This window comes from Equus caballus, chromosome 11 (assembly GCF_041296265.1).
Source record: "Equus caballus isolate H_3958 breed thoroughbred chromosome 11, TB-T2T, whole genome shotgun sequence".
NCBI classification, from domain to species: domain Eukaryota; kingdom Metazoa; phylum Chordata; class Mammalia; order Perissodactyla; family Equidae; genus Equus; species Equus caballus.
This window is the reverse complement of record NC_091694.1, coordinates 49,449,452-49,473,910: the sequence shown is the minus strand read 5'-3', so window position 1 is coordinate 49,473,910 and position 24,459 is coordinate 49,449,452. Positions and strand designations below refer to the sequence as shown.

At 37.9% G+C, this 24,459-nt stretch overlaps 1 protein-coding gene across 2 annotated transcripts in view; it reads left to right on the top strand.

Annotated features, from left to right (window-relative positions):
* The window catches only part of RABEP1 (rabaptin, RAB GTPase binding effector protein 1), a 104,384-nt gene that overhangs the window by 63,352 nt on the left and 16,573 nt on the right, over positions 1-24,459 (top strand). For both annotated transcript variants that reach the window (XM_023653324.2, XM_023653323.2), the window contains 6 exons: positions 4,297-4,432; positions 8,275-8,453; positions 10,805-10,936; positions 15,567-16,034; positions 17,280-17,384; positions 19,128-19,244. In XM_023653324.2, the coding sequence (XP_023509092.1) occupies positions 4,297-4,432; positions 8,275-8,453; positions 10,805-10,936; positions 15,567-16,034; positions 17,280-17,384; positions 19,128-19,244 (1,137 nt within the window). The remainder of the gene's footprint in view (positions 1-4,296; positions 4,433-8,274; positions 8,454-10,804; positions 10,937-15,566; positions 16,035-17,279; positions 17,385-19,127; positions 19,245-24,459) is intronic.

Sequence of the window (24,459 nt, the reverse complement as noted above, 5' to 3'; positions counted from 1 at the left end):
CTCCAACTCATTTTATGAGACCTGTATGACTACATTACAAACATACACAGAGGGTAAGGTAGTATAAGAAAAATATATAGAGATCTGTCTCATTTAGGAATACAGAAACAAAAATTTTCAACAGTATAGTTTTTAAAGGAAAAAAAAAAAAGATCATGACCAAATAGGGTATATTCCCAGGAATTTAAAGATGGTAGATCACCAGAAAACCTGTTATTGTTATATACCACGTAAAAAAATTGTAGGAGAAGAGCAATATATTCATCTTAGATTCAAAAAGGCATTTAATAAATTTAAACACCCAATAACTTAATAAAGGGCTATTTAACCTTCGGCAAGCATCATAATTAATGATGAATGTTTTGCAGCCTTACTATTAATGACAGGAACAGTATGAGGAGAGCTCCGTTCAAACATTTTGTTCAGGTTGTTTTTGTGGCCCTAGACAATGTAGCAACATGAGATAAAGAAATGAGGCATGGGGCCGGTCTGGTAGCAGAGTGGTTAAGTTCACATGCTCCACTTCAGTGGCCCAGGGTTTGTGGGTTCGGATCCTGGGCCTGGAGCTACATACCACTTGTCAAGCCATGCTGTGGCAGTGTCCCACATACACAATAGAGGAAGACTGGCACAGATGTTAACGACAATCTTCCTCAAGCAAAAAGAGAAGGATTGGCAACAGATGTTAGCTGAGGGCCAATATTCCTCACCAAAAAAAAAAAAAAAGGAAAAGAAAAGAAATGAGGCATAAGAACTGGAAAGAAAGCCATGAAACTGATTTGCTTGTCTATATAGAAAAGCAAGAGAATATATAGATTATTAGACCTAATAAGAGTTCAGGAAAGTTGTTCCAACAAGATTAACGTACAAAAATAGTAGTGTTTCTTTTTATTTGAGGAAGATGAGCCCTGAGCTAACATCTGCCACCAATCCTTTTCTTTTTACTGAGGAAGATTGGCCCTGAGTTAACATCTGTGCTCATCTTCCTCTGTTTTATATGTGGGATGCCTGCCACAGCATGGCTTGATAAGATGTGTGTAGGTCTGCACCTGGGATCTGAACTCGCGATCCCCTGGCTGCTAAAGTGGAGTGTGCGAACTTAACCATTGTGCCACTGGGCTGGCCCTGATAGTAGTGTGCTATACCCCAGTAATATCCAATTAAAGAATATAATGGGGGGAAAGATCCCATTCTCAATAGCAAAAAACCCCACAAAACTATATAAGTTACCTGATAATATATCTAATCAAAAAAGGGCAAGATCTTTATGGAATACATTAAAATTGAAGATCTGAATGCATGTGTGTTCTTGAATGAAAAGATAATATATTATAAAGCAGCAGGCAGTATATCCCCAAATTCATCTATAAATTTAAAATTCCACTCAAAGTCCAGCAGTTTAATAAGGAACTTGATTCGTAGATCCTAGAATTCATACATGGAAAGGATCAGAAATATACCCAGCAAAATTTTGAAGAAGGCCAGGTGAGGAGACTCACCCTGCCTACCAGACATTAAGACTTAGAATAAAGCTGCTGTAATTAAGATTGTTATTGGTTTAGGGATAAACAAGTGGACCAGTGAAACAGAATAGAGAGCCCAGAAATAGACCCATATGTATATGGAAATTTGATAAATGACGGATGGCATTACAAATCAGTGGGAAAAGAATGGATTTTTAAAAGATAGACTTTTAAAATAATTAGTTATAAATATAGAATAAAGTGAAATTAGCTTTCTACCTCATACTTTACAAAAGTTAACTTCAATTAATTAGAAAGCTAAGAATGAAAAGTAAATCTTTAAAACTTTTAGATGTTAAAAAAAGACAATGTTAGGGGGCTGGCCCCGTGGTCGAGTGGTTAAGTTCACGTGCTCCGCTGCAGGTGGCCCAGTGTTTCGTTGGTTCGAATCCTGGGCGCGGACATGGCACTGCTCATCAGACCATGCTGAGGCAGCGTCCCACATGCCACAACTAGAAGGACCCACAAGGAAGAATATACAACTATGTACTGGGGGGCTTTGGGGAGAAAAAGGAAAAAAATAAAACCTTTAAAAAAAAAAAAGAATGTTATTTGGAGTACAAAAACATTTCTTAAATAAGACAAAAATATTGACTGTGAAAGAAAAGATTGAAAAATTTGCCAACATTAGAATATAAAACTTCCTTATTAAAAGTTAACACAAAAAGTGAAAAGAGAAGCTATAAACTGTTAGAAGATATCTATACTTCTTATACTTCACAAAAAATCAGTATCCAAAATTAATAAAAATTGCCAAGTGTGTAAGTGCCAAATGACCCAATAGAGAAATAAGAAATGAACAAGCAATTCACAAAAGAGGAAACCAGAATAGTCAAGGAATGTGAAAAGATATTCAACGTCACTAGAAATTAGGGAAATATAAGTGAAAATATAATACCATTTTTACCCTAATGGGATTTAAGTCTTACAGTACAAATTTATTGCATTCACCCACTGTCGGAGTCTGTGAAACTCTTCCCAGTTTCAGCTACTGTTGTCAGATTGGAGCTCCAGTTGACTATTTTGGAGTTCTTGGGGCCCTTGTTGCTTCCTTTTCCTTTCCCCTGCATGGATGCCGATACCATGTAAATCCATATATGTAGATGTCAGTAGTTTGTCCTCATCCTCTTTTTATCACTTGTTTTTTTTTGTAGATGTCTGTGTATTTTTGGTTTTGTTATTTTAGTAGCTCTGTTGTTAGGGCATATGGAATTCAAGGAAATTCACATTACTCTGCCACCACTGCCATCATCTTCCCAGAGTTCTGCTCAGTAGCTTTCAAATGTTAGAAATTCATTGATTATAAATTGAGTCAAATATTTATTCCAAGAACTAATAGCTGATAGAATTAGTAGTTATATACCACCAGTTTATATCTGCCATATTGACTCTTTTACCATCAACTGAATTATCGCCCTCTCCATGTGACAGGGAAATGCCTCACAGCAGTCAGCACTTTGTTGTGCTTTGTTAGTATCTTTCTGGTTGGCTGACAACCTCTAGTGAAACATCAGATAGCAGCTTAAATAATCATTTTAGTCTGTGACCTCTACCACTGTATTGTATTAAATGGTCTAGGAGTAAAGATAATTGAAAACAGGTCAGCCATCTGTTTTGTGTGTGAAGAAATGAGAACATAAAAGACATGAAAATGACCTTGAAAGTGAAATTAGATACAATCATTTGAGAAAGTTGAAAGTTAGCTATATGGCCAAAATTTAGGATGGATAATTTGTAAGATGGGGTAAAACAAGTGATTCTGTAATCGCTTTTAGGGCAAGATTGCATTTTATTTTGGTTATAACTATTTCAGATATTAGAGTATATTGTTAATGTTTGAATATTGTAGTTAATTGTTCAACAGAAATAAGGCAGTTTTGTAAAAGATGTGATTTTGGCAGCCAGCCTGGTGGCATAGTGGTTAAGTTTGTGTGCTCCGCTGTGGTTGCCCGGGATTCACAGGTTTGGATCCCGGGCTTGAACCTGTCATCTTGTCAAGCTGTGCTGTGGTGGCATCCCACATAAAGTAGAGGAAATTTGGCACAAATGTTACCTCAGCAACAATCTTCTTCAAACAAAAAGAGGAAGATTGGCAACAGATGTTAGCTCAGGGCCAAATTTCCTCACACATGCAAAAAATAATAAAAAAAAATAAAAGATGTGATTTAAAAAAGTATTCTGCACTTGTCTTCAAGTTTGCGTTCGTTACAGTATGAGACCAATTATTTTTTCCACCATGACTTCCTCTTTTTTCCTTCCATGAATATATGTCTGTGAAAAGGTCTCTTCTTTATAAATTTAAGGCATTTAGAATTACCCCTCTAGAAATCAAAGAAAAGCAAATTTACCAGAGTGTGGTATCATTTTTATGTTTAGAAAGTAACTACTGTTTAAAAAACCCACCACCACCACCACCACCTGGTGTTACTGAGTATGTGGTAAAGTGAGCACATGTATGTGTTGCTCTGGGAATACAAATCTGAACTACCTTTTTGAAGAACAAGGTTCAAAACTGTTATGTATAATCTCAATTGTATATTTATGCTGGTGATAAGATTATAGATAATGTCAGCTATTAATTATTTCCCCAGTTTTCCATGGTAAGTAGGTATTTGTTTTGTAATTAAAAATTATAAATGTTAATTTTTTTGTAAATTTAAATTTATGTAAATAGAAATAAAAATTTTTTTCAAGGCACATCCAGAACTTACCATTATGCCTAAGATAGAAACTGGTGTGAATTTTAGTTTAATACAATTGCCTCTTGTTTCAGGTTAAAGAATTGAATCATTATCTGGAAGCTGAGAAATCTTGTAGGACTGACCTAGAGATGTACGTGGCTGTTTTGAATACTCAGAAATCTGTTTTACAAGAAGATGCTGAGAAACTGCGCAAAGAATTGCATGAAGGTAAATAAATATTCTGTATATTTTAATTTCAGTCTCTAAGAGAACTATGTAAATAAAATTGATATTGATTAAGAACAATAACAAATCCTAAAATACCAGTCCAAGATGTTAGTGATTCAGTTTAAGCTGTGTAGTCGGTTTGGATGTTCTCATGAAAAGCTGGAGATGGGAAGTCTACGAAAGATACTTGGATTGTTAGTGGCTTCTGTTTCCTCCGGGACCCCAGTAATAACAAAGCATGAGCTCTGGGCAGAAAGATAATAGGGCTGGGAACTTCTGCATAAACTGCTTTTGCCCCCAGACCCATTTTGATGGAGGTGGATTAGCAAAAGTGAAAATGGGACAGAGAGGGCAGATAGTGTATTCTGCTGTCCTTAGGAACATCCCTGTTTATAAGGGACACTTTTGATTTCAGTAGCCTGGTCAGAGAGTGAGGCAGAAATGGACTCTTCTTTTTTTCTTCTCCTCCCCAAAGCTCCCCAGTACATAGTCATATATTCTAGTTGCAGGTCCTTCTAGTTGTGCCTGTGGGACACCACCTCAACATGGCTTGATGAGTGGTGCTAGGTCTGCATCCAGTATCTGAAGAGGCAAAACCCTGGGCTGCAAAAGCAGAGCGCACGAACTTAACCGCTGGGCCACGGGGCCAGCCCCAGAAATTGACTCTCTTTTCCCAGGATAGAGGAAGAAGGCTCATCCTTACCCCATTAAAAGAAAAATATACTTTTGTCTAATTCTTTTGGTGATTCCCATATATTGAGGTTCTTAAGGCTTATGTGTCATGGACTTCTTTGGCAGTCTTGTGAAGCCCTCTCAGAATAATGTTTTTAATCCATAAAATACATAAGATTATAAGAGAAGCCAATTATGTTATAAAGCAGTTACCAAGTAAATAACCACAAACTTATGATATAGTAATAGATGTGCTACTTTATTGACACATTAAATAACAAGGTCTGGTAGCAGGTCTGATTACTGTAAGTTTGAAGTAGCGATGTGCATAAGTGACATATTGACATGTCTGCAACCGCTGTGCTAGGGTATGAAAATATCTGTTACTTCTGTTTGTGACCAAGTCATAGGTATTGTTACAATAACTGGTTGTTGCATACATTTTATAATCGAAAAAAATGATAAATTTCAGTTAGAGGTTAATGAAAATAAAGATCTTATTTTTTTCCTCACCCAAATGCGTGGACGCCTTGAAATCTTATACTTGTTGTGGGTTATTCTAGTGACATATTTTAATAAGCAGGTTTAGGACTGTGGTGATAGGGTCCTATAATGAATACTTAAGAATTTCAAATGCTGTGGAAGATATAGCTCTTTCATAAATAATTTAGGTTGCATATGAGTTGGTTTCTTCCCCAAATAGTGGAAAGTGGAAATTTTATAAGCCTATAGAATTATTTCATAAAACATTAGGAAAATAACCCAAAGTTTGACCAGTTCTTAGGCTTTCAGGAAACACTTTTCAAATATGCTGTTATAGCCAAAAAGACACCCAAACTCTGAAAGGGTATCCAAAAGAAACAGGAGTTTGTTTAAAGTATGTGCCCCAACCTTTCCAGAAATAGTTATGTCTGGAAAAGTATCTGAGAAGGTTCATTAAAATGGGTAAAGGGAAGGGGCCGGCCCACTGGCGTAGTTGTTAGGTTTGCACGCTCCACTTTGGCAGCCTGGGGTTCACAGGTTTAGATCCTGGGTGCAGACCTAGCACCGCTTGTCAAGCCATGCTGTGGGGGATCACACATAAAGTGGAGGAAGATTGGTGTAGATGTTAGCTCAGCGACAGTCTTTCTTGAGCAAAAAGAGGAGGATTGGCAACAGATGTTAGCTCAGGGCCCATCTTCCTCACACACACAAAAAACAAAGAGTAAGGGGGTAGAGTAATTTCCATACTGAAACATTCACACTAAAAAAATAGTATTTAAATGAAAAGAAGTCAGATAAACATTGAGCAGCATTGTAACTTACAGCCTAAATTGGGGGAATTAGATATGCAACCAACTTAATAGAGTTGCATATCGTAGATGTTAGGCTTAGAAGTGTGTTAAAGGCAGCAGTGCCGCAAACAAGCTTCTTGAAAGAAATTATTCTTAAGTGGAGTTTTGAAAGATAGGTATTTGTCAGGTAGTGAGAGATGAGCATGACATTTAAGGCCATTTGTATGTGGTGCAACAAGGTAAGGAAGTATTAAGAGATGTGGTTCAGCAAAATTAGGATGCAAGAGGCACTGGGGCAAAATATGAGATGGGAGAGGTAGACATGGGCCACATCATGGAGACCGTATGCTAAGCATTTTGTACTTTACCATATGGATAGTAAGGAGCCCCTAAAGGGTTTTTAAAATTTTTTCTTAAATAGCAGCTTTATTGAGACGTAATTCCCATGCCGTGAAGTTTACTCTTACAAAGTGTACAATTCAGTGGTTTTTAATGTATTCACAAAGTTGTACATCATCATCACTGTCTAATTCCAGAACATTTTCATTACTCCAAAAGGAAATTCTGTACCTATTACCAGTCATTCCCTATGCTCTCCTTCTCCTCAACCACTGATCTACTTTCTGTCTCTCTAGATTTGCTTATTCTGGACTTCCATATAAATGGGATCACACAATATTGGCCTTTTATGTCTGGCTCCTCTGAAGGGCTTTAAATTTGAGAGTGATAATATTAATTATGCATTTTAGAATGTTTAACAGCAGTGTGGAGGGTAGAGTAGAGAGGGCAGGTCTATTAGCAGGAAGAATAACAGAGGGACTCCCGTTGTAGTTGTCTAGGTCGCAGGGCTGATCTAAGGCGGAAGATGGCTGAGTCGTACTGCACAGGAGGCAGAATTAGTAGGCTCTGTCACAGTCGAATGTGTTGGGGTGAGGAAAAGTCAGCAGTATGAGTTTCTCAGGATTCTGTACCTAGTGGCTGGGTACATGGGCAGATAGATGCTGCTGCCTATTTCTTTTGGCAAAAGATGGCTGATCTGATGAGTATCAACAATATAAGCATTTACAAAAATTCTTGGACTTATCCTGAGAGGTCAAAACTAAATGAGCTAAGAAGGATTCCTGGACAACAGATTTATCAGTGTATTAAAGACAATTAGGACTGGTTGCTGTACCTTTGCCCTTTAGAGCAACATTTCCCAGTGTATTCCCTAGAACATGTGATATTATGTGAGTGGCCCTATTGAAAGGATTTTTTGGCAAATAAAATTTGGGAAATACTGTACCCTATATCATCTTCCAAGAGAACATAGATATCCTTAAGACCTGAGCCCAATGTCCTGCAGTAAAGAAGTCTTTAAAAGTTTATTTAGGGGCCGGCCCCTTGGCTGAGTGGTTAGGATCGTGCACTCCACTTTGGCAGCCTGGGGTTTCACCGGTTCGGATCCTGGGTGCGGACATGGCACCACTCATCAAGCCATGCTGAGATGGCGTCCCATATAGCACAGCCAGAGTCACTCACAATTACAATATGCAAGTGTGTTCTGGGGGTCTTTGGGGAGAGGAAGAAGACAGGGAAAAAAAATTGGCAACAGATGTTAGCTCAGATGCCAATCTAAAAAAAAAGTTTATTTAACCTGGGGTTTCTAAAACTTACTGAACACAGAAACCTTTTTTTCACATGTTCCTGTTCCTAGGAGCACACTTTGGGAGACTCTGCTTAGAGAGATGGTGTGGGGACAGCTGCCGTGTCTATGACAGGTTGCCCCTTGGTTCTTGTCAGAGGCAGAATCCCAGACAGAATGGACCATTAGCCAAACCCGGTCTAGTAGCCCTGTGTTAAAGAGATTGCGTACAGTTAAAATTCAATCTTTGTGATTGGGCAATTCCTAAACAGTTTGCCATCTCTTGGAGCAAGAGCGACAACAACACAACCAGTTAAAACACACATGGCAGAAGGCCAATGACCAGTTTCTGGAGTCTCAGCGTTTGCTGATGAGGGACATGCAGCGAATGGAGATTGTGCTAACTTCAGAACAGCTCCGACAAGTTGAAGAACTGAAGAAGAAAGATCAGGTGAATAGCAGTTTTGTAGGACTTGCTTGCTTTGTTAATAATACACCACCCTTCCCTGCCCCCGCCCCCACATGTGATTGCGTTACTTTATGTCTATTAGAGATTGACTTAAGCCTGAAACAAGGTGATGTATGCCATTTCAAAAAACATAATAGCTGCATTTGAGGAATTTTTTTTCAACTTTAGAAATGACCTTGTCTGGGGGGAAAAAATCTCGTGTAGAAATGATCCTCTTGAGAGAATGAATAGTACATATTTCGGAGAAAATCTTTCCCTGCAGTTCTGTCCAGTTCTCCTAGGGCTCCTGAATTGTGTTAATCCGGGCCAGGTCTTCCAAGACGTTGCTCTCAGAGCCTTGGGTGGGAATGGAGAGGCTGAGCGATGTAAAAGGCAGGTGTCCGGCTTGCTCTATACCCAAGATCCTACTTTCTCCTTATGTTTTTTAAAAAATTACCTAAATTACATGAGTTATGCATAAATACATCCTCATGTTAAAAATATTTTGTTTTAAATACAAAGTGAAATAATAAATGTAAGTGAAAATCTCCCTTGGTATCTCCCATACCTCCCTTCACAGAAATAACCACTTATTGTAATCAGAAGTAATCAGTTAGGAAGATAGTCTTTCAGACTATTTGTGTGTGTTTATAAGTGTATATTTAGTTTTCTTTTCTATACAACCGCTATCATAGTATAAGTATTTATTCTATAACTTATTTTTCTCATAAGCATTATCTTAGATATATTTTCATGTCAGAGATACTGTCTCATTAACTGGTAGCATGGATGTGCTATAATTGACTTAATTAAATGGGCATCTAGGTGATTTCCTTTTTTTTTTTTTGGTCATTTCAAACAGTGTTGCAGCTAATTTCCTATACTACCTGTATTTACAAATATTTCCCTCGGACAGCTATGTTGAAGTTTTTCTCGGTATTATAAGAAATATTTTAGGGTGCCGGCCCTGCGGCCAAGTGGTTAGGTTCGTGTGCTTCACTTCGGCGGCCTGGGGTTTCGCCATTTGGCTCCTGGGCACAGACATGGTACTGCTCATCAAGCCACGCTGAGGCAGCGTCCCACATGCCACAACTAGAAGGACCCACAACTAAAAATATACAACTATGTACCGGAGGGCTTTGGGGAGAAAAAGGAAAAATAAAATCTTGGGGAAAAAAGAGAAATATTTTAAATTACCTTGTATGACTTAAGTTGGATTTTGTTTTTCAGAAGTTTCTTCCCTCTTAAATTTCTTTTCTGTCTCTTAATTCTGACTCATTCATCTTGTGTATAGACACAGTCAACTTAAATATTTAGATTCTAAAGTACAGATCTATTCATGCCCCTCCTGCTGCCCATTGAAACAGTGTAAACTCCTAAACTGGTCATTTAAGGCCTTAATTAACATTTATTGAGCTTTTACTGTGTGCCAGCATTGTGCTGAGGCTTTAGATAGAAAGCATAATTTCATGTAGTTCTAAAAACAAACAAACAAACAACAAAACTCTCCAAATGCGATGGGGGCTAATGGCAGATCTGAGGTTTGAGCCAATCTCTATTGCAGAGTCTAAGCACTTAATCACCACTCCTTTCCATATCCCTCACTTTTCATGTATCTGCCCCTCTCTTCAGTCACATCAGATCCTTCGGTGTTCCCCTACCTGCCTGCTCTTCTGTGCCCCTGCGCCTTTGTACGTGCTGTGCGTCCTTTCTCCCTAGAGCCCTTGCTTGTCTTCCCTCATGCAGTTGGCAAACTCATCCCTTCAAGATCCACCTGAGGTCTTACCTTCTTTGGGCCCCTTTTCAGATGAAATCAGTCATCGTGAGAAAACGTATATATTGCAATCATTGGTGTGTTTGTCCCTTCCCACCAGATGGTTTTGGGGGCCATTGAAGGTATCTTATTCATCTTTGTTGAGTTGTTATCACATCAACTTCAATCATTCCTCTGTATTTCATGTTTCTAATGGATGTGTAAGGTCATAACCTTTTCCTATTTTCTACAGTAATCTGAAGGAATGTTCTATGCATGTTTTCTTTCTTGGATCATTTGAAGGAGAGGGGGTGGTTTGCTTTCTCGTGTTTTGCCTTTCATATTGTATGCTCTTCTTGGCAGCTCTTTTCTGGTTTCTCCTTTATACCAGGGTTCATACTTTGTGCCTATAGTATTAAAACATTTTGTTATGACCAGATGTCCTTAAATGGGATTACAGAACAAATAAACTTGTGTCCAGTTTTTCTCTTATCATAAAGCTTTGTTCTTTTTTATTTGTTGTGAGTGGTTAAAGAACTATGTGAATCATTAAGTGTAGATTACCTGGGTAATATATATATTTTTTCTTCCTAACTTTTAGGAGGAAGATGAACAACAAAGACTTAATAAGAGAAAGGATCACAAAAAAACAGATGTTGAAGAAGAAGTAAAAATACCTGTAGTGTGTGCTTTAACTCATGAAGAATCTTCAGCCCAGTTATCAAATGAAGAGGTATAGTGAATCTATAATTAAAATCATCATATACATGATGTTACCATTTTTTGCTTCTCATACATGAATCACTTACATTGTTCATTTGGGAAGTGTATAGTTACTACCTGGAAATTAGATAAAATCATAGTATTTACTTCAGTTGTTTTTCTGGTATTGTAGGTAGTACTGTTTGAAACAGGTGATTTCTCTCAGAGTCTCTGAAATAATTAGTATTCTTTTTTCCAGTGATTCCAGAATTGAAACAGTAGGAGAAATCTGTAATATCTACAAAATTTTTTAATATGAATAATAAATATCGCTAATATTTTGAGCTTTTGGTTTAAAAGAGATTATCTAAAGTGTTGAAACACTTAACTCCTATAGCATGTATGTGAGTAATAACTAGTGTTAGGTTTTAAGCCCTAAGAACAGTGGGTGAGACTGGGCAGATTGTGATGGTGTAGGGCAGGACATTTCAGGCATTGGGAATGGATAGAGAGACCTGGAGGTGGAAAGTATGAGGTGGTGTTCCCATGGCCTCATCACCTCTCATCCAGTGTGGCAACCTCCTCATTAGCTGTCCTGTCTTCAGCCTGTCCCGCTCCACGGTACTCTCAGCGTTAGTGTTAGATTGGTTTTTCTTAAGTGCAGCTGCAGTCGGGTCACTCCTCTACTCAAAAACCACCGCTGACTCCCATTACCTACATAATTAAGTACAATTCCTTCCTCAGACCTTCGAGGCCCTGCATAATATGCACCCGTTTTAGCCACATTGGTTGTATTGTTGTGCTGCACTGCCCACCTTACATGTTGGTTCCTTTTCCTGGAATGTTTACCTCCCTCTGCCTTTCTGAGTATTGAAATCCTTCTAGTCATCCTTCAAGATTCATGTTGATATCTCCTCTTCAATGAGGGAAATGCTTCTCTTAATGCCTTTAGGATAAATGTCCCCAGCTTGGCATACCTGGGCCTTCATACTTGAATGACCCTTCCAGCCTTACCATCCTCTCCTCTTCATCATGGCCAGAACTTTCTGCTTACTCATGTGTGTTTATTGTCCCTGCTGTTTAGAATTTCATACTCACTCCCCAACCCCTACATCCTCTCCCAGCTGGTGAACCAGTTTCAGTTCAGTTGGATGAGGATCTTCTCTCTCTTTCAAAGGCATCATGTTTCTGGTTAGTTTGCAGATTTATTCTGAGTCATGTATAATCTTACTCCCTGGTGGCTTATATTTTCATTTTTATGGATTGTTTGACATTAAAAAGACGTTTTAGAAAATCTAGCGGACACTGACAAGTATGATGTAATTGTTTTTCTGCATTCTTTGTTTTGGATCGTACGCTGAGGACCACTTGGCCTGACTCTGCTGTGCATTTTTTTTAATAGTTAGGCTCCCAGGGGAATGTTTCAGTTTTTGGGTACTGCCAAATATTATGTGGTTTCTGTGTCATGCGATCCTGTGTCCAGGAATGTTTGAAAAAGTTTCAGACTTTTCAAAAAATACTTTATCAGGAAAATAAGAAGGGGAGATTTGTTGTGATTTACAATGAAGTGGTTTTCTTATTTTTGATTCTTTCTAACAGATCTGTACGATATGTTGTGCATAACATTATTTCCTGACATTTGAAATATCTTTTGGACTTTCAGATCTGCTATTTTGCAGTTTGAATATTGAGTATCTTTGTTTTGTGTTGAGAGTCATGACAATTTACTTTAGCTTTTGGTTTAAAGTTGATATGCAGTGCTTTGGAGACTTAGATTTATTGCTAAAAGCATTTAAAATTTTTAAGACCTCGTATCTTCTTTAAACTAATGCTTAGAATATGCTTTTCTCATGACAAAGGTAATATACGTTTATTATGGAAAGTACAGGAAGGTCATGCAAAATAAAAATAACTGGTAGGTAATTCTACTAACCACCACTAACATTTTGGTATGTACCTCTCCTTTCCCCTTTTCTTTTTTTGTTTCCAAAGTTAACATCTGTTTGTATTTGCACTTTTTAAACATAAACCAGATTGCAACTCTATGTAATGTTTTATATACATTTTTTCCCTATTTAAATCTGTCTTTAAATGTTTTGGCACATCAGTAAATGTTTTCCCCCAAAATGATGTTTAATGACTGACAGTATTTCAGCATGTAACTATACCATAATTCTTTAATCCCTGACTAATTGATTTATGCTTAGATTTTAGTTTATAGAGGTGGCTAAGTGATGACACAGAAGAGATCAATCTTGTTGAAAGAGAAGTTAAGTATTATTCACAGTCCCCCTAGCAATGAGAGTCACAGTACACCAAGCAGAGCCACAAGGAGAAGCACCAGAGTTGGCTGTGAAGTAGAAGCAGGAGCAAGGGGAAAGCGTGAGCCACAGCCCTTGTTGCTGTTTTTGAGGGAAAGGCAAGGCAGAATAGGGTCAACAGCATAGGATAGGCTGGTTAGAGTAATTCCAGTGAGCTCTGGGGCAGGGGAAATACTGGCTTGGTGGGTAAGAGTTAGATTAAGGAGTTGATTGGGGGTGTGGACTCAGGATTGGTTAATTTGTATATGAAGGGCATGTTCATAGGCAAGTAGTTTATTATTTCTAGGAATCAGCTAGCTTGGGAGTGGTAGTCCCTCCCTGGCCAGCAAGGCCCCCAGAATGTCAAAAACATTGTAAAATATAGAAAATAAAAAACATGATTAACACACTAATAGATAGTTAAGTTGGTTCCATTTTTTTACTGGTACAAAACTTTTCATTATTATAAGTAATGCCATAATGATATTATATATAATTCTTCCTTGTACATAAGTCATTATGGACTTATCTGATTACTTTCTTAGTATAAGTTTTTGGGTAAAGAACTGCTGAGTTTAAGGGCATAAATATTTTTAAGATATTAGAACATATTGTTGAGTCATCTTTCAGAAACACCATAGCAGTTTACACGTCCCCTAGAAGTATATGTTTCTTATGTTATTACTAGCATGGTAGTCTGGTACTTTTAAAATGGCCACCACAACATTTCTGCCCCTATCCCCTTCCCACTTTGGTGTCACAGCCGCTTTGTGTATGACAGCATTAGATGTTGGGCTCCTTTGTAAGCTAACTGAGTGGGTTCTCATTCCAGTTTTTACTAGGATAGTTACTTGGCACCTTTGCCATAGCTAGCTTAATATATACTAGATTTGTGGTCCTCAGCCATTTGAATTTCACAGATGAAAAAATCTTTAAAAAGAAAGAAATGGAGGAATTAACATAAAAGTTGTCAACTTTTTATTATACCAAGTAAGGATATTTTTAAAACGTTAAAAAAAAATCTATTCCGTAGTCTTTTCCAGTTCATAAAAGGAAGGAAATTTAAGAACAAAAACTGGAAAGGATATTATCTTGAAATAAAGGCTAGTCCTTTAAGTTGAATAAGTTTAGTTTCAAGAAAAACTTGTTGCATTTTCTTTGTTTTCTAATTTTCCCACCAGCTATGTAACTGTATCTTGGAATGGCTCTCTGCTTTTTGACTTTGGGAATGTGCTACACTACGTTTTTAAAAAAAATTTAGGTGAAATTCACATAACATAAAATTAACCATTTAAAGTGAGCAATTCAGTGGCATTTGGTACATTTACACTGCTATGCAACCATCACCTCTGTCTAGTTTCAAAACATTTTCATCAACCCCAAAGGAGACCCCATGTCCATTTAAGGAGTCACTCCCCATTCTCCTTTCCCCTTAGCCTCTGGCAACCACTTTTTTTGTTGTTGTTGTTTTTGGTCTCTATAGATTTACCTATTCTGGACATTTCATATGAATGGAATCGTACAATATGTGACCTTTGCATCTGGCTTCTCTCACTTAGTGCACCACATTTAACGTTTTGATTACACCTTGCTTGAGACTTGGTTTCCAGCATACCACATTATTCTCATTTCCCTTCTGCTACGCTGGCTACTCCTTCCTCTGTCCATCCCCAAAATGTTGATGTTTCTCGGGGTTTTCTGCCCTTCCCTTTCTTCTCATCCTACAGACTCATCCTAGGTGTTTTGATTTGTTGCTATGACTTTACTTACCATTATATGGTGGTTATTGCCAAGTCTCTATCTACAGACTTACATGTCTCTCTGTCGAGTGGACAGCTCCTCTTGGATATACAACAGGCACCTCACATTCAACGTACCCAACGCTGAATTTCAGGAGACCTTCCCTGACTACTTATGTCTGGGCTGAATTCCTCTCCTTGGCTATCAGAGCATTCAGTACATAGCTCTAGCCTATCATTTTATTAAATATGATATTCTCATAGCCTGCTTACTTGTTTATTTTTTTCATGAAACTGTACTCATCTTGAGGTCAGAGATTGCTCACAGTTGTGTCCTGAGCTCACAGGATGCAAGTTGTATCTTGCTCGCAATTGTATCATGAGTGCCTCATTTAGTGCCCAGCCTGTAGAAGACACTCAATAAATGTTCAATGAATGTATGAAGGCAGCACATTAATGATTATCATGTGTAATCACATGATAATCATTTTAACACATGATAATCATTTTAACACATTTTAACACATGATAATCATTTTAACACATTTTAACACATGATAGTTTTTCTCCTTGAAAATATAGAGAATTGTCTAACTTGGCAATATATATTTTCACATTTCAGGAGCATTTAGATAGCACCCATGGATCAGTCCATTCCTTAGATGGAGACTTACTGTTGCCATCTGGAGATCCATTCAGTAAATCAGACAATGACGTGTTTAAAGATGGACTCAGGAGAGCGCAGTCTACAGACAGCTTGGGAACCTCAGGCTCACTGCAATCCAAAGCTTTAGGCTATAACTACAAAGCAAAATCTGCTGGGAATCTGGACGAATCGGATTTTGGACCATTGGTAGGAGCAGACTCAGTGTCTGAGAACTTTGATACTGCCTCCCTTGGGTCACTGCAAATGCCAAGTGGATTTATGTTAACCAAAGATCAGGAGAGAGCAATCAAGGCAATGACACCAGAACAAGAAGAGACGGCGTCCCTCCTCTCCAGTGTCACCCAGGGTATGGAAAGTGCTTACGTATCCCCCAGTGGTTACCGCTTAGTCAGTGAGACAGAATGGAATCTCCTGCAGAAGGAGGTGAGTTATCTTTCTTTTTTCCTCTTACTTACTTTGGGGGATACTAGGTAGTTCTGCAATTTATTGTTCATTCAGTAGATAGCCTCTGGAGTCAGTGCATGCACATGTTGCCAGCAAGTGGATGTTAGCCCATCCCTTGTCATGGTCGGCTCTGGCTATTCCTGGTGATAGAAGTGAGAAGGGAACTAACTAGCTAATTGCATTGAGTGTGAACTTCTCCACCTGAAGTCACACCTCTGAAGTTGGAGCAGTAGTGAAGGTGAATACCCTGAATTTGGTTTGCTTGCAGTTTTCTATAAAATCTCAGTGTATTCCAAGATTCATACTTTTTCATCTTTCCTTAAGATCTAAAGTGCAAATGCTTGTCAGTAGTTGATGTTGAGAATGAGTTTAAGGAGGTAGTGGAAAATATGGGAGAGAAAATGAGGCAGCCTTTAGTGAGGTTAATTTTCCTCTTAAGAGTATTTGCAAACTCAGAAGTTAGATTAGGAGGTACAAACTTAAATAAGTATTGCATAGTACTTTGGATTACAAAACCTTGTCATATACATCATCTCTTTGAACTTCATGATAATAATGAGGCAGTCAGGGCATGATTGTTCCCAATTTACAGATGAGGGAACTAGCTCGAAAGGGCAAGTTGCTCAAGTTTCCCCTTTGACTTAGTAGCAAAACCTGAGTTAGAATCCAGGTTTTCTGACTTCCAGTGTTTTCCTTTACTCGGGGCTACTTCTCTTTAAAGAAGCTATGGATCTGTAAGTGGAACAGCTTATTAAGCTTAAAAGAAACTATTCTCCTTGGTCTTGTGCAAAACATTTGTGAGAAGGTGCTACTTGATAGTTTCATACCTACTTTGCAGTTGGAGCAGATGAAATGGTTAATTGGCACTAGTTCCTCCCTGCAACCCCTCTCCTGGTTGGGTAGTTGAGAGTTAAATTGTGAGTACCACAGTGTGGTACCCTTTGCTTACTTTGTGTTTTCCTCAAATGTAATGTTTTATGGTCCTTAGCCTCTTGGTGATAAAGTTGTGTCCCTTGTTTTCCTATTATACTTGTTTTGGAGCTTAGGACTAAATTTTTAGAATCCTACTCTATATTGTAACTTCTTGCCATAAGTCCCTGAAGAAATTGTTTATTTGGTCTTCTACTTTGAGTAACCTTGGTCAGACTGTGCGTGTGTTCCTCAAGTATGTGATATAGTATTATTTTGTTCTGCCTGGTAAGAGTTCATTTTGGTGCCCTTCAGGTACATAATGCTGGAAATAAGCTTGGTAGACGTTGTGATATGTGTTCCAATTATGAAAAACAGTTACAAGGAATTCAGATTCAGGAGGCTGAAACAAGAGACCAGGTAAGTTTCTTTTGGGTCTTCAAAATTGTGAGCTGTTGTAGTTTTCATTGGAGGTGCAGATTAATTGCCTTTTTTCCCTTCCATTTTCTTTACGAAGTATATCCATCTTGTTAACCCTGAAATAATCTGGTACCTGCAATGTCAGTTGCATTTCCAGTGGGAGCACGCTAGAACCTCTGCTTTTCTGTATCTTTGCTTCGTTAGCTTGCCCAGCACCACACAGGTCAGCTTGGCTCTTACAGGAGCACTGGCACATCTTCCTCCCAACCTGCCCCTCTGCCCAAGGCCTGAAAGTGATACTGTCGTGAGCGTGTACTCATGGAAGGTGCTTCATGATGTGCAGGTTTAGGGAGATGAGAGGTTGACTGTTGCCTCTAATTGAGTGAAAATTTAATTGATTATTAATCAGTATTTAGAATCTTCATTGCTTATTGCCTACTTCTTGTCATAAATTTGTTGAGTTGATTAAGGTTAATTTACATGGTCACAGACATGAAGATTTAGTATATTTGGTATGCTGAGGTTGACAAGTACCTTTCTAAATAGAGTACCTTGAAAACATTTAGGAAATAGTGTAGAATTTCATGAAAGTACACTTGTGAAAGTATATGTAAGGAAAAGAAAATTTTTTTCTTATATTTCCAAATTGTTCTTTGATTGTTACAAAGATTGTTCCTTTAGTCTTCAAAATAAATTTAAGTAGGTTAAAATAATAGTTTAATGTTTTCGCATGCTGTTGGCATTGATTTCCTCCTCATATGCTTTTTTTTCATAGATGATTCAAAGGTAAATCTTGGAAGCTGTCTGTGAAACTAATGTAGTTGGCCTCTGACAGTGTGGCATAGGAGTGGGCTATCTTGGATTCCGTAGTCCCTTCAGTAGACGTTTTATTGATGCTTCATCTGTGCCTGGCATTTTGCTGGGTCCTGTTCAGATACAGATAGAACCCAGTACTGCCCATAGGAGCTTTTCAGTGGTGCCAGGCAAGCCATCAGTTCAGCATAGTCTGGTCCCGTAGATGTACTCATGGAACTAGAGGAGGGGCAGGGGCATCTAACTTAACTTTGGGCTCAGTTGAGTAACACTTGTACGTAACACTAGAGCTAAGTTTGTTTTAGAGCTGGAGTAAAAATTTAAGAAGTGGGGAAAGGGTGTTTAAGGAGAGGAAAGATGTACAAAGGAACACAGTATGAAGGCAAATGTGTTCTAGGAAGTATGCGTTAATTCCTGTGGCTGGGTGGAGGGTGTGTGTGTATTTTCTAAAATAGTGTGAGTGGAAGCAACAAAGGGAAGGCTTTGATCAGACTATTGAGGGAGGGGTGATGATTGAAGGGTTGATATTTTACCCTGAAGACTTGGGGAGGCATTTAGGGATTTTAAGTAGGGAAATAATGTGATTTGATTTTTGTTTTAGAAAAAACTTAGGGCGTTAGTGTGGACTGTAGATTGGAGGCAGAGGGCAGACTAGAGTCAGGGAGGCCAGTGCCCAGCCTAGAGGACAGGAGGAAAAGCAGGTATTTTAAAGTGAGGTCACGCACATGAGAAGGGATTCGCTAGCTGTAAAGCACAGTAGAGTCGTTGAATTAGGTCATTCAATCTAATTTCTTTCTGAATTGACAAATTTCTGATGTTTCTCAGGAAAGAAAAGATTAGACTTTAAAAAAATTTTTAGAGTTAGGAATTTTTTTCAATTTATGAAAGAATTCCGGTACTTCCTTCTAAGGGACTTTTAAAATTGCACAGGTGAAAAAACTGCAGGTGATGCTAAGGCAAGCAAACGACCAGTTAGAGAAGACGGTGAAAGACAAACAGGGGCTGGAAGACTTCATCAAGCAGAGCGCTGGAGACTCAAGTCACCAGGTAAAGGAAGCTGCTTAGAGTGGGACCCATGGCAGATGTCTGGCTTGTTTAAATTAAAAAATTCTGAAACACGACTGTTTCTTTCTTGCCCTCAAGATTTGGCAGTTCTCTTTTTCCTCAGATAAAAGGATCTCTTACTGATCTTTCTCTGGTGTCTGTCTTACAGATTTTTTAAAAAATAACTTTTGAAGTAACTGGTTGATGAATATCAGGAGGCTCTGATTCTCCTTTCCCCTTTGGTTTTTATTAAACTTTTTTGCTGCACAAGAAACTTGCTGACAGGAAAGATACTAGTTATCTTCTTTTTGACTGTTTTTTTTTTTGCTGACAAAGATACTAATTATCTTCTTTTTGAGTTTTTTCTTTTTTGCTTGAGGAAGATTGTCGCTGAGCTAACATCTGTGCCCATCTTCCTCTCTTTTGTATGTGGGATGCCGCCACAGCATGGCTTGATGAGTGGTGTGTAGGTCTATGCCTGGGATGTGAAACCTGGGCTGCTGAAGCAGAGTGTGTGAACTTAACCGCTATGCCACCAGGCCGGTCCCCTTGAATTTTTAAAAGTATAGCATACACAGAAAAAACCCCAAACGTATACAGATATACCAGACATACCAGAACTAACATTTGTGTGATCACTGTCAAGATCAAATAAGAGAACATTAGCCAGTACCCTGAAAGCCTTCACTTTCCGCCTCCGCTTACTACCTGCTCCCCGGCGGTAACCACTGTCCTAGCTTTTCACACTGTTAGATTGGTTGTGTCTGTTTTAACAAATGAATCACATAGTGTGTCTTCTTTTGTGTCTATCTGTCTTCCATTCAACATTGTGAGATTCCTACTCTGGATGCATGTTGCACTAGTTTGTTCATTTTCATTGTTGTGTGGTTGCACCATTGTGTGGATATATCACAGTTCATCCATCTGAGTGTTCGGGTTATTTCCAGTTCTGGGATATTAGGGATAGTTCTACTCTGGCATGTCTGTGAAGGACTTGTTGCACGTTGCCGCTCGGAATATGCCTAGAAGTGGCATGCCTGGGTCAAAATGTATGTCAGCTTTAGTAGATAATAATGCGAACAGTTTCCAAAGTGGTTGTATGAATTTATACTCCCACCTGCAATGTATGAGAAGAATTACTGTGAGTCCACAGTCTTGACAAACTTGGGCGTTTTTTTGTTCTTTTCTTTTTTAAAATTATTTTATTGAGGTCATATTGGTTTATAACATTGTGTAACTTCAGGTGCACATTATTATATATCAGTTTCCATATAGACTGCATCGTGCTCACCAACAATAGTCTAGTTTTTATCCATCACCACATATATGCACCCCTTAACCCCTTTCACCCACCCCCCCACTTCCCCTCTGGTACCCACTAATCTGTTCTCTTTATTCATGTGTTTGTTTATCTTCCACATATGAGTGAAATCATGCGGTGTTTGTCTTTCTCTGTCTGGCTTATCTTGCTTAACATCATACCCTCAAAGTCTATCCATGTTGTTGCAAATGGGACAATTTTGTCTTTTTTATGGCTGAGTAGTATTCCATCGTATATCTATACCACATCTTCTTTATCCATTCAACAGTTGATGGGCACTTGGGTTGCTTCCGTGTCGTGGCTATTGTGGATGATGCTGCAATGAACATAGGATGCATAAATCTCTTTGTATTGTTGATTTCATGTTCTTTGGATCAATACCTAGTAGTGGGATAGCTGAATCCTATGGTATTTCTGTTTTTAATTTTTTGAGAAGTCTCCATACTGTTTTCCATAGGGGCTGCACCAGTTTGCACTCCCATCTGCAGTGTGTGACCGTTCCCTTTTCTCCACATCCTCTCCAACACTATTATTTCTCATCTAGTTAATTATAGCCATTCTCATGGGTGTGAGGTGATATCTCATTGTAGTTTTGATTTGCATTTCCCTAATAGTTAGTGATATTGAACATCTTTTCATGTTCTTGTTGGCCATTTGTGTATCTTCTTTAGAAAAATGTCTGTTCATCTCCTCTGCCTATTTTTTAGTGGGGTTTGTTTTTTTGTTGTTGAGTTCTTTTTATATTTTGGAAATTAACCCCTTGTTGGATATGTGATTTGCAAGTATTTTCTCCCAGTTGGTGGGTTGTCTTTTCGTTTTGTTTGTGATTTCCTTTGCCTTGCAGAAGCTTTTTTGCCAAACTTCCTTTGGTTAGTTATGTTAATTATAGCCATTTTGGTGGGTGTGTAATGATATTTAATTGTGACTCAGTTTGCATTTCTCTGGTGACTATTGAGGCTATTTAGCATTTTTCATGTTTATTGGCCATTCAGATATCATTTTTGTGTGTGTGTGTTTGAGATTCCTTCTCATATCTTATGCTCATTATTCTCTTGGGTTGTCTGTTTTACTTTTTTGGTTATTTGTTTTTCTGATTTGTGAGGAGTTCTTTATATAATATTGCTAGAGCCTTTTGGTGATGTGTGTTGCAAATGTGTTCTACTCAGTACCTTATGTTTTCATTATTTTAATGCTGTCTTTTGATGAACAGAAGTTCTTAATGTTAACTTGGTCAAATTTATTGATCTTTTCTTTATGGTTAGTGATTTTTGTCCTGGCTTTTAAAATAATATTTTCTTACCCTGGGGTTATGAAGATATTTTCATGTATTTTATAGAAGCTTCATTGTTTATACTCACTCACATTTGTATGTAAAATCCATCTAGAACTGACTTTGATGTATATGCTGTAGATAAGAGTAAAATTTTATTTTATTTTTCATATGAATAGCCAGTTCCTGTACCATGTAAGGAAAAGATCACCTTTTCCCCACTGCTCTGCAGGGTTATCTTTGTCATCTATCCAGTGACTATAAATACGTGGGTCAGTTTCAGGACTCTGTTCTGTTCAATTGGTCTGTTTGTCCATTTTTGTGCCAAATTCTTTGCTGTAATTTATAGTAAATTTTTCATTTGGTTCTATTTTTCTGCTGAGAACTGTGTTTTCATTCATTTCAACAGTATTTACTTTTACCTCATGTAGCATAGTTAAAATAGCTACTTTAAAGTCTTTGATAATTCTAACCTAGGTCGTCATGAGGTTGGCGTGCGTTGATATTCTTTCCTCTTGAGAATTGGTCACATTTTCCTGATTGTTTCTATGTCAGGTACTTTTAGATTGTATCCTGGGGATTAGGACTCTTTTGTTGTGAGACTGGGTTCTGTTGATCTGATTAGGTTCAGTTCACAAGTTCTGTCTTGCCTTCTGTGAGTGATAGTTCTAATAGCAATTCGTTTTTAAAAGGCTTTGCAGTGCTGCTTTGCATCTGTCCAGATGCTTAAGGGTGAGTGTGGGACTTGTGCTGGGTCGCACAGAACTAGGGGATCCTTTTTCGAGTCCTCTCTCTCTCTCTCTCAGATTACCTGTTTCCTTTTCAGCCCACAGGGAGCCTGTCCTGGTCCTGTGATCAGAAAGGCAGTTTTATCTCTTGTGCTGTTGCAGCTATTGCAGCTCTACCACTGGGGCAGCCCTCAGATTGATGCTGGCAAGAAAGTAGGAAAAAACCCCAAACAAACAGTGATCTCACTCCTGGTGAATTACTTCTTCCCATTTTGACTTCCCTCCCTAAACTATCTGTTTTTGCTTATTTTTCAGAGTCCTCAGGTAGTTGCTTTTTGTATTTTATCCAGAGTTTTTAGTTGTAATCAGGAGAGAAAGGCCATACTGGGCTTGTCCATTTTGGATGGCACTAGAAGTCTTCATTCTCTCATATTTTTGTTTATCAGATGTATCTTTTTCATTCTACCATCATTCAAGAAGGATACTTTGGCCAACTATAGAATTCTGAGCACTTATGTTATTTTCTTTCAGCATTTTGAAGTTATTATTTCATTGCTTCTGGCTTCCATGTCTCTGATGAGAAGTCAGCTATCAGTCTTGTTGTTGCTCCTTTGAAGGTAAAATGTATTTTTTTCCTTGGTTATTTTAACGATGTTCTTTTTGGCTTTTGTTTTCAGCAGTTTTGCTGTGCTGTACCTGCGTGTAATTTTCTTCATATTTCTCCTGTTTAAGGTTCACAGGGTTTCTTGGATCTTTGAATTGATGTCTTACTTCATAATTATAATATCCTCAGCCATTTTGTCTCTAAAAAACTTGTTTTTGTTGAGATATACATACAGTGAAGTGCACAAATCTCAAATGTACAATTTGATGAATTTTAACATTTGAAAAATTTTACCAGGGTAATCATCACTTGGCTCAAGATAAAGAACATTTCTAATACACTCATGCTTTTTCCTCATTAATAAATAGCCCACCTGCTTATACATAGAGGCAGCTAGTATTTTGACTTTTTACACTAGATTTAGTATTGCTTGTTCTTAAACTTCGTATAAATGGAATCATACAGTAGGTAGCCTTTTCCATCTGGTCTGTTTGATTATTATGTCTGTGAGACTCATGCATCTTGCTCTGTGTATCAGTAGTTAGATTTTAATGCAGTGTAGATTCTCTTACTGGGATATGCTGTAGTTTATCCATTCTACAGTTGAGGGATGCTCGAGTTTTTCCTGGTTTTTGGCTATTGCAAATGAATCCATTTTCTAGCATTTTTGTATGTGTCTTTTGGTGGATATTCGGACTCATTCGTCTTGAGTATATCTAGGAGTGAAATTACAGAGTTTTTGCAGAGGCTTAATTTTGCTCTACTGGCTATTTCCATTGGCCATTATTTCTTCAAATATTTCTATATGTTAGACCTTCACATTGCATCTGCAAGGCTTTTTAAACTTCTGTATTTTCCATCATTTTTGTCTTTATTTTCTTCGGATCTGTCTTCTAGTTCACTAATTTTCTCTTCAGATGAGTCTATTAAATTCATTGATGGACTTTTGAAATTTAGATAATTGATTTCTTTCAGTTGATTATTTCCCTTTGGTTATTTTTTTTATTGTTTCCAGTTCTTTGGCAGTTCTAAATTTTGTCTTTTAAATCTCTGAACAGATCAAGTATAGTTATTTCAAAGACTGTCTCTAATAATTCATATATCTGGATTCCTTGTAGATCTGTTTCTATTATCTGTTTTATTTTTTCTTTTTTATCATATTCTTGTGCATTTTTACTTGAGTACTGGGCATTGTATGGGAAAAATTGTTGAAATAATAAGAGGTAGGCAACAGTGGTACTAACAATCCTGCATCACCTTAATCCAGTTACAGGAATTGAGATTATATGAAGTTT